This window comes from Mastomys coucha, unplaced genomic scaffold (assembly GCF_008632895.1).
Source record: "Mastomys coucha isolate ucsf_1 unplaced genomic scaffold, UCSF_Mcou_1 pScaffold15, whole genome shotgun sequence".
NCBI classification, from domain to species: domain Eukaryota; kingdom Metazoa; phylum Chordata; class Mammalia; order Rodentia; family Muridae; genus Mastomys; species Mastomys coucha.
Window position 1 is genome coordinate 11,734,063 of NW_022196897.1, and position 17,372 is coordinate 11,751,434.

The following is a 17,372-nucleotide window of genomic DNA, read 5'->3' on the forward strand; positions in this document are numbered from 1 at the left end:
AAGAAAAAAGAAAAAATGGGGTACAGAGCTAAACAAAGAATTCTCAACTAAGGAATACTGAATGTCTGAGAAGCACCTAAAGAAATGTTCAATATCCTTAGTCATCAGGGAAATGCAAAACAAAACAATCCTGAGAGTCCACCACACCATTCAGAATGGCTAAGATCAAAACTCAGGTGACAGCATGCTGGGGAGGATGTGGAGAAAGAGGAATACTCCTCCATTGTTGGTGAGATTACCAGCTGGTACAACCACTCTGGAAATCAGTCTGGCTATTCCTTAGGAAATTGAACATAGTATTACCTGAGGACCCAGCTATACCACTCCTGGGCACATACCCAAAAGATTTTCCAACATATAACAAGGACACATGCTCCTCTATGCTTATAACAGCCTTATTTATAATAGCCAGAAGCTGGAAAGAACCCAGATGTCCTTCAACAGAGGAATGGATACAGAAAATGTGGTACATTTACACAATGGAGTACTACTCAGCTATTAAAAACAATAAATTCATGAAATTCTTAGGCAAATGGATGGAACTGGAAAATATCTTCCTGAGTGAAGTAACCCAATCACAAAAGAACACACTGAGCCGGGCAGTGGTGGCGCACGCCTTTAATCCCAGCACTTGGGAGGCAGAGGCAGGCAGATTTCTGAGTTCGAGGGCAGCCTGGTCTACAGAGTGAGTTCCAGGACAGCCAGAGCTATACAGAGAAACCCTGTCTCAAAACAAACAAACAAACAAACAAAAAACCCAAAAAACAAAACCAAAAAAAACAAAAAACAAAAACAAAAGAACACACTGGTATGCACTCACTGATAAGTAGATATTAGACCAAAAGTTCTGAATATACAAGATACAATTCATAGACCACATGAAGATCAAGAAGAAGGAAGACCAAAGTGTGGGTGCTTTGGTCCTTCTTAGAAAGGTGAACAAAATGCTCATGGGAGCAAATATGGAGACAAAGTGTGGAGCAGAGACTGAAGGAAAGGTCATCCAGAGACTGTCCCACCTGGGGATTCATCCCATATACTGTCACCAAACCCAGACACTATTGTGGGTGCCAAGAAATGCTTGATGAAAGGAGCCTGATATAACTGTCTCCTGAGAGGCTCTGCCAGAGCCTTACAAATATAGAGGCAGATGCTCGCAGCCAACCATTTGGACTGAGTGCTAGGTCCCCAATGGAGGAGTTAGATAAAGGGATGAAGAAGCTAAAGGAATTTGAAAGCCTATAGGAAGAACAATATCTATCAACCAGACTCCCTGCCCCCACCCAAAAGCTCCCAGGGTCTAAGCCACCAACCAAGTAGTACACATGGCTCCAACTGCATGTGTAGCAGAGGACACCCTTGTCAGGCACCAATAGGAAGAGTGGTCCTTGGTCCTATGAAGGCTCAATAGATGCCCTAGTGTAGGGGAATTGGGGGGAGGGGTTAGGCAGGAGAGGGGTGGGAGGAACACTGTCATAGAAGCAGGGGGAGGGGGAATGGGATAGAGGGTTTCCAGGAGGATGGGAAACAGAGAAAGGAGGTGACATTTGAAATGTAAATAAAGAGAATATCCAATAAAAAATATTTTTATGACATTTTGAGGAAAAGGGCTAATTTTTGATTAATGTTTCTCACATTTTAAGTCACCTTAGATGATTAGAAATTGAGATTAACCTTCAGCACCAGATTTGGTACTTGAAGATCTTGTTAATTAAATACTCTTTGCTTGCTATACTGTCAGTAACAGTATATAAATGTTTTTCTGAATTTTCTGAGTTTCCAATAATATGAACATTTTGTATGCATTTATAAATTGCTGAACATATTTTACAAAAAAATAAAATAAAATAAAAAAATAGTTTAAGATCACAGGTACTTGTCTTTGGACAGCTGCTATACAAAGGAACCAATTACACTATGCCAAACATGTAAAGTTCACAAATTTGTTCCTGTCAGTAGTAAATCACAAAGATTTACTAGAAACATATGATAGATCTTCATGGAGCAAAGGATAGGGCTTAAGAACTGAGTCTCCACATTCCAGCCCAGAGAAGGGCACAGAGCCATGGAAATAGTTGAGATGTCCCCCACAAGAGAATTGTACAAAAATACAACTGTTCTCCAAGTAATGGTTCATGGAGAATAGATATAAAGAAAGTAAGACATATGAAAAGTGGTACATTAGTATCTGCCTGAATCTTTGTGTGCACATAGAGGATGAACCAGACCACACTAACAATGCCCACAGTTTTTCAACCAATAAAACTGTAGAAATCCTTGCTGGAGACAGAAAGGGAATTGTCCTGAAGGGTGTGAAGGTCGCTTCCCAAACCATGTTTTTAAAGTGACAAGCACAATGAACTCCTGATTAGAGATGCTTTACTTATTCTATGTATCAGTGTAAATAAGAGCTGAAACAGAAAAAGGGCAAAAGGCACAGACCACCCAAGAGAAGCTGACCTTCAAATACCTGACAATTTCTTGGCCAGTTCATCCTTGAATCATCTTGCAATATCATCTCTCCAGAAGCATTTTTCTGACTCTCCAGATCCACAGTAACACAAAGTGCCCTGTTCATAGTCCCATAGCACATAGAGCTATCTCAGCTCCATAGTGCCTACCACAGTTCAAGACTAACATTGACAGTTTGTCTTTATTTCAGTCAGTAAACTCCAGATTGGCAAGGGATTAAGGCTGCATAGGTGGCCAGTAGTACCTTATCAGCTACTACACAATACTCACCTGGATTTTAGACCCTCAACAAGTACTTATTAGCATATTCTCTTAGTTTAAAACTAAAGTGGAAATGCTCATAAAAAACTATAAAGATGATTGTAATATAGATTGATAGAGAAGATAGCAAGGGAGAGACTATGTTGGTAATGCAACTCAGTGGTAGAGCCCTTGCCTAAAAGACAGAAGGCACTGGCTTTAACACTCCAGATATGGTAGTACATGCTTATAATCCTAATACTCAGGAGGCTGAGACAAGAGAATCGCTATAGTGTGAGACCAGCCTGTGTTGCATAGCCAGACCTTATTTCTAAACTAGGACTGTATTAGATGTTGAAATGCAAATTTTCAGACCTTAAATTACTCTTGACCTGATCGTGACATACTTCCCACAAGCTCTGGGCACTGAGAAAAAGAACTAAGAAATCTCTCTGCTTAGAAAAGTCCCATAAGGCTCCCAATGTGAAGAATATACACACACTGGTATTGCTATCTATATTCTATGGATGAAGGTCTGACAGAGTGCTTTTGAGGGAGGCCAGAGTGAGACTGGAAACAGACAGTCTCTGGAAGACAAAGTACACCTTCCAGCCAGGCACAACAAAAACGACTGGGTCCATAAACCTGGCTGGTTGGGAACACAAGACTGGTGTGGGCTGCTTCTGGAAGGTATAAGCCAAGAAGCTGACTCTGCTCTTGCTCTTTGGGCAGTTTTGTTTTTCAGAAAGTGAAAATGGTGACAGGTGACTGTCACAGTTTACTGTGATCCCTCTATGTGTTGTTGAGAAAAGAAGGGAAGAAGGAAGATGTATTGCACACAGCATGTTGAGCCCCAAGTGGCCTCAGAGGAGAACCAGGAGTCTACCTCAGTCATGCTTCGAGTTGAGACGGAGCACATTCGTGTATTCTAAGAAGGGAGCTGGAGACCTGGGGCTCAAGATTCTAAACAATAAAATGACAGTGTTCACATATTTACAAATGGAGTATAAAAAATGGAATGAGCCTATAAATTATCCCTGGGTTGAAGAAGTAAACACACCAAGAGGCAATGTATATTGTATGAGGAAGGGACAAAGCTGTCCATAAAACTCAAACTTTTGAAAAATAAAATAAAATAAAAACTAACAGATAGCATTGTCACTCAATAAGCAAGTTGTATGGAAGAGAAAAAGAAAATAATTAGGAAGAGGGAGAATGCATTGTCCAAGCTAGATCTAGGAATGAACTATAGTTTGACAGTTAAGAAAAGTCCAGATACTTTAAACTTCTGTTGGGGTTGGGTCTACAAGGAAAGCTAACGAAGCCCTCACCCCCACCCCTGTCCTTACCCACACTGTTGAACAGACACACTGTTCACTCCCAAAGGAGGAAGAAGGGTGGAATGAGCCTGAACTGATCAAGAGAATGTAAAAGCATCTGCCATCCTACATTAGATTAGGAGTTTGGCCCCGGTATGTATTCAAGAGGGATTGTGATCCCTGAAGCCTGAGCTGCCCTCTCTGAGGGCTGAGCTGAGGACAGGGAGCCACTCTGGCTGTGGAGATTAGGATTAAAGAAGCCAGGAGGCTACAAGGTTCCCTTAGGACAGAGATACTGTAAATACAGCATTGTTACAGCTACACAAAGACATCCCTCCCAAATAAGCATAACTAGATAGGATCACACTCAGAGGCTATGCTATAGCTGTCTTTCCTCCTCTCCAACTCTCTCTCTCTCTCCACCCTCCATCTAATAGCCTCAGCCCTTCACTTCTCCCACCACCATTTCCAAAGCCACTTGGGCCTATTTTATAAATTAGTGCACCTGAACATAGAAAGCTCTGGACAAGAAAAGCACCAAAGTTGGGTATATACTTTGTGGGACTGCAAGCCGATTTTTCTCCTAGTGGAGCTGCCCAATCAGAGATGTGAGCTAAAACTGTGTAAGTGATCACTATGCAGTTTTTCTATTTCAAAACACTGGCTTCATATAGTAACTTTTGATAACTTGGGCACAGCATCTTGATCCATTCAGATAGCCTGCCTTCAGCCTCTTTTTGTTAAACGGGCATTTTCTCAGAAAGCTATCTTGTATCATCAGCCTTCATTTTCTAACTGCTTTAGCTTAGTAAGTGCAAGATTAAGCTTGATACCATCATACCTACTGAACTGCCGATGTGTTAGTGCCAAAATCTCCAGCTTGATGGGAAACTTCACATCACAGCTTCCAACCATGTTCTGAATTTTAAAATTGAAGAATCTGACGGGGAACCCGAGCTTCTGCACCACGCGAGCAAACTTTCTCGCTGCCAGCCGAGACTCCTCTTCACTGGGGAGATGCAAGCATGATTAAAGAAAGGCATTTTTGTTGTTGTTTCTGAGATGGTCTGGCTCTGCAGCCGCTAGTGTGTAACTTGTGACAATCTTCCTGCTTCAGTCTCTCATGCCTGAGACTACTGGCACATATCACTACATCTACTTGATCAATGTCATCTTAGACAGCCTGTCTCCTCTATTTTGTTACACTTATAGCCTGTGCTCAACTTCCAGTGAACCTATGAGTCTGTAAGTTGGGATGTGGTTCCATGACTTTACTTCCCTAATGTGTATAAGACTCTGGGCTTGGTCCCCAGAATTACAAAAATAAAATAAAAGTAAGAGAAGCTCCATGAGAGGGACCTCCCTCCCATACTTTTGTCTGTAATGTCTTATCAAAGGTCTGATATAGTGTATAGTGAGTTGAACTGATCAAACCCACCAAAAAACCTTGATTGGCCATCTCTCATCTAGAAGGTACTTTTCTTTTACTTGTCTTAAATGCTATTTGGAAAACTAACTACTGCACCATTTCTCAAAGTGTGTCCACAGACCTAAAATCTTCTTAGTCTAAATGTATGGAGCCATTTATATAGGAACAAAAATAAGTTCCAAGAACATTAAAAAAAATGTGCCAAGTGAATGGGACAGACTTCGATCTTTATCAGATAAAGTGTCAAAAACAAATTTAAATTCCTTAAAACTTGACCAAGTTTTCTCAGCTTTCTCACACAACTGCTATGAGACATACGAAGCATGAGGAAAAAAAAAATGTATCCAAACTTATAGCTACATCTTTCAAATGGTCAAGCTTAAATCTTAGTCAAAGAACATGAAAGTCCTGAGACTGAGCCTGTAGTTTTCATCTAACATTGTTCGCCCGCCCTAATAGCAGTGAGCAGCAGTGGCTGCTGGACAGGAGTCACACCTAGTAAGTGAATTATGGGAACATAGCTCTCCTCGTGGGGTGTCCCCATCTTTAAATTGTAAATCAGCAGTTCTCAAAAGGAAAGCCAGTGTGACTCAGCTTGCCTGGACAAAGGGAAGTGTTGGATTTTCTAAATACCTCACTGTCCTCTTATGTGAACTATGTTATATGCGGTTTACTTCAGTTATTCCTGTTTCTCTCTACCCTATTCTAACTCCTGGCACTAATGAGTAAAACTATGTCCTGTAGAGAGATCATCTTGTATATTGTATGGATACCTCACCTGTCAATTTAAAAGCCCACGGCCTATGGCTTAGGCAGAAAATAGAGGTGGGAAGAGAAAGAATTCTAGGAGAGAAGGAGGCAAGAGAGGAGCTTGAGAAGAAGTGAGGAGACAGACTATGGTACCTGAGCATAGGTAACTAGTCATATGGCAAAATGTAGGTTAAAATAAATGGGCATTTTTAGTCATGATTTAGTCAGAGTAGAGGCTAGCTATGTGGCCAAGGTATTGGTAAATATAATTTGAGTCTTAATCTTATTTCTAGGAGCATGGAGGCAGAGCCTAACTTCAACAATGTCCCAAGTTAGCCATGGAATAAAGATATTTTATAAATGAAGGCTTACTTTGCTGTAAATTTCACATACAAGTTCTAATTTAACCACAGCTCAAAGTCTATACATATATTTGTTGCACAAACATTAGAAAATAGATTTAAAACTCTAAAGTCTCATCACAGGTAGCAAGAATTATTTCAATTTTACTTTCTGCACACAGCCCTAAGCAAACATGTATCCTTCATCCTTATTATTACAGAAAATAGATTTCTATAGGGTTTGGACAATTATGCTGCTGTCTCTTGAACAAACCAAACACTCATGACTCCTTATGCAAAGTTCAAGAACCAAGTAGATTCAGATAACCAGTGTCTCTGCTTGAACTCACTTCTGCCAACTAAATTCTGAAGCCAAATTCAGATAGGTATTCACAATGTCTGTGATATGAACACATTTTCACAAAGTTAGGTAATGAACTTACAATTTTGTCTGTTCCCCAACCTAGCACATGTCATGGCACTACTTCTAGATCAATGTGTGTATATAGCTAGTACAATTTCACTTTGTGACTTGTTAGCACCCTCTTACTAGAGAGTTATTAAATTTTAAAATGTGCTGAAATAAACATTCCTGTATATATCTCATGAAAGCCCTATAATTACTTAGGAATGGAGGCTTTGGGGAACAGAGATCCATAGACCAGTAGAATGTAAGGCCCAGAGGCTGAGTTACACACTTGCAAAGAACTCAATGTGAAAGATCAAGAGCATGGTGTCAGAACACACTCTCCAATAAGTATTCCTTGGATATTGAATAGTGGTTTAAAAAATATTATCGTACACCGAAATAAAATTCTACATCTACCCTATCCAATTAATTTAAATATTTCCAGTTCTTGCCAGCCACAGTAGCCACAGGTTACCCCAGTGGGCAGCAGTACTCCCTTCACACGAAGCCTGTTCTAGAACAGTAGATCTCAATCTGTGGGTAACAACGCCTTTGGCAATCTTTATCTCCAAAACTATTTATATTACAATTCATAAAGTAGCAAAATTGCAGCTATGAAGTAGCAAGGAAAATAACTTTATGATTGGGGGTCACCACAACATGAGGAATTGTATTAAAGGGTCACAGCATTAGGAAGGTTGAGAACCGTTGCTCTAGACGAATCAAAATGCCACTCTTCTTTCTCCCAAATGAAAAGACTAGAGAAATATTGAAAATCAATGTTTATATCATGCTCTACAAGGGGAAATGCCTTTCCAAACAAGATTCCAAATGATCAAACAAAGGGGAAAAATGATTCAACTGACTGTGTTTTCAAAACCTCCTTTGAATGTACCTCCAAATCATGGCAAATAGTAATCTGGAAAAATATTTGTAGCATAAAATTGCAAAATACTTAAAATATAAAAGTTTGTTAACAAAGGACAAGTATCTCTAGAATAAGCATTTTACATGTTTATGAAGAAATATTTAATCTCACTGATCATGAAATATAAATGAAAACAATGTATGTCTTTTCAATAAATGAAGCAGCTATAAATAAGCACATTGGCAGGCTATGCTCATCGGAGGAAGGGGGCTTGATGTTCACCTGACACAGGGAGGGCACTAACTCTCCTAGCAGCTTTGTAAAAAAAAAAAAAAAATCATCAGTTTGGAACTTCCTCTGCAGGAGAGCCAGGAAAAAGGAATTTTTTCAGAGATGCCTCCTGAGTGAATGCTCAAGAAATTTCCCATTTAGAAAGTTCTACCTTCTTATCTGCAATGAAGAAAATCCACAATATTGTCCCTAGGCTTACAACAACAGTTTTTCATAACTGCAGAGAAAAAGAGAGAGAGAGAGAGAGAGAGAGGGAGAAAGAGAGGGGGGGGAAGAGAGAATGTCTACTTGTTTTTAAGATATATAACTTTTATATACAATATATATGCATGTATAATAATATATATAGTATAACATATTATATATAACATGTGCATGAACTTGTTTAAAACATATATATTTTATAAAGAATATGTGTGTACAATAGTTAGATCTATAACATATATGTGTTCGTGTTAAGAACAAGTTGTTATAGTCAAGTTCCTAGATTCTTAACCAAACATGTGATTATAAAGTGTGTGATATAGCTTAGACATGCAAGACTAAGAACTGTTTGGCAGTGAAAAATATGTTGCTCCTACTGTGAACTTTCACACAAATGCTATGCTTGTTTTCTTACATAATGAATTGCCTATTGTGTAGGTGTTGAAACTTCATCCTCATACCTTTTGGCTCCTGTACAGACCACTTTCCCAGAGCTAAATATGAGGGCTGTTGTCCTTGGTTCTCGGATCCTCATTATGACTGCAGCAAACCTCTACAAACCAAAGTCAATGGGAGCATTAGTCTCTCCTGGAAGTTACCACTAGTTCAGTTGGAGAGTTGGGCTTTATATATGAAAATCTTGAGGAAACTGAAACTAAATGGGAAAAACCAAACAATGTCTGGGTCTGTTCTCCACACATTAACAAGAATTATAGTTATAAGATGTTATTTTACAGCCATTTTGAAAGTAACCATGCTGTTCTATTTCTCTCATTTAGACATATGAGTAACTTGAGTTTATTGTTGCCCTTATTTAATACACAAGAAATTAAGTAACCTCCAATGTGATCAAACTTGATAAGGATAGGATATAAAACTACAGCTAGTTAGATTTACATTGACATACTTCCCTTTTCTCCTACAGAATTCCTTTTTTAAAGGAAGAGTACAGATGGAGAGCCGAGGATATAGCTCTGTTGGTAGAGTGCTTGCTGAGCACACATGCTGCCCTGAGTTTCATTGCCCAGATGGAAATAATCCAGGTTTGGTATCCCAGCACCCTGGATACAGAGACATGGAAAAAGAAAATTCAAGATCATCCTTGGCAGCATATAAAGTTTGAGGCAAGTTTGAAATACATGAGTTCTCATCTGAATAAAAAAAAAATATGAGTTCGATGTAGTCGTACATGCCTATAATTCCAGCCTTGGGAGACTGAGGCAGGAGGATTTCAAGTTTAAGAAAAGCCTAAACTACATGGCTAACTTCTATTTCAAAACAAAACAAACCCACTATAGAAAATAAAAGTATGCTGTCATGTATGTTATTGCCAAGATTGTAGACTGTACCAAAGTAATTAAAACACCAACACAGTATACATAATGACAGGCATGTTCAAAATTAAAAGAAAATTTGTATCATCAGGTTCCAGCCTTCCCAATCCACTTCAATGTGTGCTCCCAGGCCTGCTCTTCAGTAAACCTTTCAAGGACACACTTGAGACCTGTCAGCCTATCACCTTGATGTGGCACTAAATAACCTCTTACTGGTCCTACACTCTCTTCTCCAGCTTTCCATTCCCTACTAGGCCAGTAATGGCATTGGAGTGGGTACTATGCAAGACAACATCTCGTAGGGGCCAGCTACACCAAAAGATCATAGATGACTTCAATCTCTGACAATTGCAATTTGAACTGTAAACACTAAAAAAGTCCCTGAATCACCACCAGGGAGTTGAAAAGTCCTTGTTAATGCTGTTCATGTGCATACTAAAATGTATCACATTCCCTGGCATTCATTAAGATATGAGAGAGAGAGAGAAAGAGAGAGAGAGAGAGAGAGAGAGAGAGAGAGAGAACAAGGAGGAGGAGGAGGAGGAAGAAAAGGAGGGGTAGAGAAAGGGGAGGGAGGGAGAATGAAAAAAATACATATCCTCGCTATATGACCCAGGCAAACAGCTTCCTGCCCCAGCCTCTTCAGTGCTGGAATTATAGGTGCAGACAACCCATTTTGTTTTGTGAGACAAGGTATCACTATGTCACCCTGGCTGGCTTTATGACTTTTTTGTAGACCTGGCTGGCCTTGAACACACAGATATATACCTACCCCAGCCTCCCAAGTGCTGGTATTACAAGGTGTGCACTACCATGCCCAGAACAGTTATTTCTATCTGTACCTGAGCCAGAGATGTGAGACATGAAAGGGAAAGCTATAATGCATCTAGATAATAAGTAGCCCTAAATCCAGATGTCAGCAAAAGCAAATGCTTATCTATAGACTTGATGCATGCCATCTCTTCTACAATTGCAATTCTTTTATCATCTGACCCTACAAATCTTCCATCACTGAATTCAGGAAGCTGTTTTCCATTGGAGCAAGGTATTGCTTATTATTGCATTCCTAGTACAGGACTTGGCTTCAAACCCTGTATTCTTCTACAAGGTACAGGCCCTGAAAAGTCATTAAGTCTTATGTAGCTAACAAATCCAAATTCTGTATGCAAAGAAGACAATGAAAACAGAGTGACTACCTTTGGTGAGACAGGAGGAACATATTTTACTAAACAGCAGTTCATGGGCACAGACAGGGAGGCTCCTCTGAGTTGGGGACTGGCTCGGTGACACATTGAGAAAAACTTTAGGTAGAGAGTCATGGGATCACCTTTGAGTAAAGAGAAGCTTACACCTTTGAAGCAGTTTACCTCTGTACAAATGAAATGTGAATGGGAAAGCACAGATGTGTCAGCTATGTGGGCCAGCATTTAGAAAAACAGGATTTCTGACTAGGCATGGTTACACAGACCTATAGCTCCTGGGAGAAGAGGCAGGAGAATTCCAAGTTCTAGCTGAGCCTTGGTTATATATCAAGACATTGTCAAAAAATAAAAATAAAAATTCCTCTGGAGGCTTGATTCTCCAGCATAGGAGATAATGCTAGGACAGTGAGGTGGGAGTAGAGGGGGGAAGTACCCTCATAGAAGCAAGGGAGAGAGGAGATGGGATAGGAGGGTTGCAGAGGGGAAACTAGGAAGGCAGATAACATTTGAAAGGTCAAAAATAAAATAACCAATAAAAAAAGAAAGAAAAGACAAAAAGAGAAGTTCCATAGCTGTCATGGCGTTAAAGAAAGCTAGTGCCCTGCCAGGCAGAGTGAGAAATCCTTTTAAGTGAAAAGATCAAGTTTTAGGATTGCTTAGGTATTGCTTTATTCAGCATGGAGAATGACTCCAAAATAATGACTTCAAAATAAAAAAAATTAAATACTTAAACTTCTGAGTAACATAACTTTTCACTAAGAATTTATATTTAGAAAATAAAGAAATGAGACATTGTCAAAATCATACAAGGAAAATGACCTAAGGACATATTAATAGTTGTAAAGAACACAGAGGAATCTTACCTTTGGGTTATATTCTGTGTTTTTGGCATTCAGAGCTATTTTTCTCAGATCCAATTTACAGGCCAGATTTGCAGTGGAAACTACATTCCTGAACAAAGAAGTCAACTCAGAAAATCATAAAAGTATAGTTTCAACACCAACTTCTTAGCTTATCTCATAGACTCTGCCTTAGCAACTTGCTAGGTGGAGAATTCTCAGTGTGACATGCAAAGTATTATGATCCCAACTAAACCTCAGTGTTCTAACATAACATTTTATAACATCTCATAGCTAAAATTTAGATTTAAAACTTAAATTTTATAATTAATAGCAAACAATGTCTCAAAACAGAAACCACAAATCCAAAAGAATCTCCAAATCAAACTCCTTTGTGTTTACCCAGCCTTAACTGCTATTGTTAAAATTTGAGTGCTTTGGTATAAACAATACAGTCTTTCAAGAATGTATAAAGAACTCGTGCTTCCTTTTGTAAATAACCAGACCACCATTGGGTATAATCCAAGAAGGAGGAGAAGGAGGAATGGAGAGAGGATATACTTAAGAGGGTATTGGGAGGAGGGGGAGCTGATATTGGGATGTAAACTGAATTAATAATTTAATAAAAATTAAAAATAACTGAAAAATAATAAAGCAATCTGAACTTCTCCACCTTACACCATTATCCCGAAATTAGTTGTCATGCTGTGAAATATAAACTATGCATCTAGAAGCATCCCTCACTTGAAAAAGAGTACACTTACTGTAATTGAGGCACAATTCCAGAACATTCTGGAACAGGGTTCATTGGTGTCATGGACGATATCAATGCCACAGGTAAGGCACTGGAGTTTGGTGTTTCTGGAGAGGGCTGGATGGAGTCAGCATCAATGGAGCACAGACATGACTGGGTATCTGATGAACTGTTGCTACTCAAGTTCAGCCCACTGCCCTGTTCATCAGGCAACTGCAACTGACTTTTCTGATCTTGAGTCCTACAGCTCTCCTCACTTGCCAGCTTGTTTCCAATGACAGTTCGCTCTTTACTTTCTTGGGTAAGTTCATCTGGTAAGAAGCTTAGATCCACAGATGAAAAGACAGTGGATGCATTTTTTACTCCACCAAGATGTGAATGGAACACAGTCTCTGGATTGGATTGATTAAGTGGGTGCATGTCTAAAGGTGCTCCTGGGCTGAACAGTTGAGACATAGCTGGAGGAAAGTCATCCTAGGCAGTTTGCAAAGCAAAAGAAATCAAAACACTAGTGCCTTACACCAGTGGAATTCCACTATGGCAGGAAGGCAATGGGTTCAGTCTAGAAGGTTATCCAAGATTGCTTAAATTCATACCCTGCCTCCTACTATAAAGTATCACCCAAGACTCTACTACAGAGTAGTAGATACTTAAAAGTGTATCTTAGAGCTGGAAAGATGACCCATAAAAGCACTGACTGCTCTTCCAGAGGACCAAGGTTTGTGGCCTCCACATGGCTGCTCTAAACCATCTGTAACTCCAGGTCAGGCGGATCTGATATCATTTTTTGGATTCACTCATTGGGCATCAGGGATACACATGGTGCACATACATACATGCAGGCAAAATACTCACACACAGAAAATAAAGGCAAATAAATCTTTTGTATATCTTAAAAGCATTTATCATATGATGTTTTTCCTACTTCAGTTATAGCCTACTAAGCTGTCCCTAGCCTCAGCTGTTAAAGAGAGCAGTTGTACTCTATCAGTTAATCACAAGCACCAGTTGACTTAAATGTTCCGTCATTCTTAAATTCACATTTAATTTTTAGGATTTATTTTTATTATTTTGTCATTATGCATATGTGTGAAGGGAATATGTTCAATTAGTGCAGAAGCCTAAGGAATCTAGAAGGTGACATCAGACCACACAGAAAGTCATGAGCCACAGGGTTCCGAGACATGGGTGCTGGGAACTGAACTCAAGTTGTCTGCAAGAACAACTTTGGTAATTGCTCCTAACTATGGAGTTATCTTGATGACCCCAGAAAACTCACATTTTACAGTAAGCAAGTAACATTAGAACATAATCTTAATTGGCTAATCGACACTAATTAAAGACTCTGCAATGCTTTTGTCTAATCAGAGGAAAGACTTAAAAATTATATGAATTCAGGACATATAAATTAGATATTGACATTTAAATGCTGAGTATTTTAAATTGATATTTGTTTTGCTTTGGAGATAGAATCTCATTGTAGCCCAGGCTGGCATCAGCCTCTATAGTGCTGGATTACACCTTTAATCCCAGCACTCAGGAGACTGAGGCAGGCAGATCTCTGTAAACTTCATTGTTCACTGTTAGTTTGAGAAGTCAGATGTCCTAGGCCTGGCCTGGACCGAGCAAAGCAGAAGCTTTGGAACCCGAGGTGACTGCCGGCATGTCACTTTATCACTAGGACCAGTTCATCTAATTTTATGGCTAGGGTGTCTGATTGGCAATCCTGGTTACCTCGCTCAAGCTCAGCTGAAGGGTCTGAATAATAGAGCCTGCCTCTTAGGGAGGATTTGTCATTTCAAAGAGATCCCCAAAGCCAACACCAGCCCTGGTTCTCAGCAATGTGGCTGCCAGGCTCACCTGGATGGTATAAGGATCCAGGAAGAGGTCCAGGTACATGTCCTCCTCCATGAGGGGAGAGCCCACCACGTAGAGCTGGGGATGAGCAAAGGAATCAGCGTCCAGGCAAGTAGGAGAAGCTTTGTTAGAACCAGCCTCGCTGTGAGAGCAGATACCCTTTATCAGCCTCAGGCAGCACACAGTGAGGCGGGGCCAGCTCTGCCGCCTTGCACAGATGGTGTGAATGAGCTGAGGAGCCAGGTGAGAAGCAGAGAAGGAACTGATGAACCAGGCAAGACACAGCTGGTGGCACCCAGAAGAAGAGGGGGGCTTCCCGGTAAGGTTAGTGCAGTGCACAGTGAGAAAAGAATGCTTTTCTCTTCCACCTTTTCCTTTCTTTTCCTCTTTTCTTTCTCTTTCCCTTCCCCCTTCTCTTCTCATGTAGTCCAGGCTAGCCAGAAACTTGTATATCCTCCCGCTACTAAGTGCACGCGCATTACCATACCCAGATTCTTAGATGTGGTATTTCTTTTTTTTTTAAGATTTATTTATTCATTTTATGTGTATGAGTACACTGTAGCTGTACAGATGGCCGTGAACCATCATGTGGGTGTTGGGAATTGAACTCAGGACGGCCCCGCTAGCTACGGCCCCGCTAGCTCCAGTGTAATACACTGTAGCTGTCTTCAGATGCACCAGAAGAGGCCGTCAGATCTCATTACAGGTGGTTGTGAGCTAACATGTGGTTGCTGGGATCCTAACTCAGGACCTTCGGAAGAGCAGTCAGCGCTCTTATCTGATGAGCCATCTTGCCAGCCCTAGATGTGGTGTTTCTAATTTTGATTTATCTTCATTGGTGTGTGTGCATGGGCACAGGCACAGTGCAGAGCTCATGTGATGGCCAGAGGACACTTTTCAGGAGTAAGTTCTCTCCTTCCAGCTTTGGAAGAAATGACAGGATCAAACCCAGAGTGTCAGGCTTGGTGGCAAGCACCCTTACCCACTGAATCCTCTCATCTATTAGATGTGATATTTCTGTAATTATTATTCTCCTTCACACCCCAGGTAGATTGTCACCTATTACAGAGAATTAGCCTACAGCTGTGTTGCTCCACAGTTAGGGTTCAGATAACTTAAGAAGTTAATGTAAAACCAAATATCCAGAGAAGCTTTTCTTTCTTAAAAGCTTTAATTCAAATGTCTTTTTTATTAGACATCTTCATTATTTACATTGCAAATGATATCCCCTTTCCCAGTTTCCCCTTTGAAAAAAACAAAACCCCTATTACCTCCCTCCTCCCCCTGCTCACCAACCCACCCTCTCCTGATTCCTAGCCCTGGTATTCCCCTACACCGGGGTATAGAGCCTTCACAGATCAAGGGCCTCTCCTTCCTTTGATGACCGACTAGGCCATCCTCTGCTACATATGCAGCTGGAGCCACATAAGTCCCACCATGTGTGCTCTTTGGTTGGTGGTTTAGTCCCTGAGAGCTCTGAGGTTACTAGTTAGTTCATATTGTTGTTCATCCTAAGGGGCTGCAAACCCTTCAGCTCCTTGGGTCCTTTCTGTAGCTCCTTCATTGGGGACCCTGTGCTCAGTCCAATGGATGGCTGTGAGCCTCTACTTCTGTATTAGTCGGGCACTGGCAGAGCCTCTTAGGAGACAGCTATATCAGGTTCCTGTCAGCCAGCACTTGCTGACATCCACAATAGTGTCTGGGTTTGATGATTGAATATGGGAAGGATTCCCAGGTGGGGCAGTCTCTAGATAGTCCTTCCTTCAGTCTCTGCTCCATACTTTGTCTCTGCAACTCCTTCCATGGATATTTTGTTCCCCCTTCTAAGAAGGATTGAAGTATTCACACTTTGGTCTTCCTTCTTCTTGAGTTTCTTGTGGTTTGTGGATTGTATCTTGGCTATCCACTTATCAATGAGTGCATACCCTGTGTGTTCTTTTGTAGCTGAACTGTTTTGAACTGTTCTAGAAACAGACACTTTGATATAAAAGACTGCAAAAAATGTATTTTTAAATCTTCCATACTTGATTCTACTGTTTAAAAGGAGCAATTTGAATTATTTATCATTGTGTCTCTGTGCACAACTCATCTGCTCTATCAATCTTGGTGGATGAAAGGAACCTGAGAATAGAGCCTGGATAACCTGCACTAGAGTCAGATGACTCTAAGCATCAGACATTCCAATAAAAATAAGGGGATTCTTTTGAAAAAATGGGATTTATATAATGGTGTGTGATGAAATGTAATAATGTGTGTAAATGAGACAGTCTACTGAGCTGCATGCTCAGAACCAGCCTGACAGATCAGTTGTTTTTTTTGTTGTTGTTGGGTTTTTTTTGTGTGTGTGTTTTTGAGACAGGGTTTCTCTGAGTAGCCCTGGCTGTCCTGGAACTCACTCTGTAGACCAGGCTGGCTTCGAACTCAGAAATCTGCCTGTCTCTGTCTCCCAAGTGCTAGGGCTAAAGGAGTGTGTCACCACCGTTCGGCATGACAGATCAGTTCTTAATAGCACTTAGACTGCTTGTCCCATGAAGATCATGTGTGGAAGCCTCAATCCAATATGTCTGATGTTTTCATAGAAATAGCAAGCTAGAACACATAGACACAAGGAGTGTGCATGTAAAAAGAAAAATCTGTAAAAGGAGCAGCATTAAAGCAGCTACCTACAGGGAAAGAGGGAGCATGGCTACAGGAGAGACCAAACCTGCAGGGACCTTGATCTTGGATCTCCAACCTCCAGAACTGCTAAGGAAATTTCTGTGGTTTAAACTGCCCAGTTTGCAGTGTTTTATTATGGCACCCCAAACTGACTAAAACAGATCCAAATTTTACTTTATTTTGTTATTTATATCTCACCATCATGTGCATGTGTGTGTGTGTGTGTGTATGTGTGTGTGTGTGTGTGTGTGTGTGTGTGAGAGAGAGAGAGAGAGAGAGAGAGAGAGAGAGAGAAAGAAAGAGAGAGAGAGAGCCTTTCCCTGTGCATATGCATATGGAGCTGGAATCACTAAGAAGCCCAGTGTGGCTGCTAGGAACAGAATTTCTATCCTTTGAAAAAGCAGA

General features: G+C 40.5%; 1 protein-coding gene across 2 annotated transcripts in view; it reads right to left on the reverse strand.

The window, feature by feature from the left end:
- Nucleotides 1-14,434, reverse strand: part of Tbpl2 (TATA-box binding protein like 2) — a 26,270-nt gene extending 11,836 nt beyond the window's left edge. For both annotated transcript variants that reach the window (XM_031373303.1, XM_031373302.1), the window contains exons 1-5: nucleotides 14,313-14,434; nucleotides 12,463-12,926; nucleotides 11,723-11,810; nucleotides 8,785-8,876; nucleotides 4,873-5,040 (exon numbers count right to left, since the gene is read on the reverse strand). In XM_031373303.1, coding sequence (XP_031229163.1) covers nucleotides 4,873-5,040; nucleotides 8,785-8,876; nucleotides 11,723-11,810; nucleotides 12,463-12,926; nucleotides 14,313-14,363 — 863 coding nt within the window. In that variant the 5' untranslated portion in view covers nucleotides 14,364-14,434. The remainder of the gene's footprint in view (nucleotides 1-4,872; nucleotides 5,041-8,784; nucleotides 8,877-11,722; nucleotides 11,811-12,462; nucleotides 12,927-14,312) is intronic.
- Nucleotides 14,435-17,372: the final 2,938 nt, after the last annotated feature.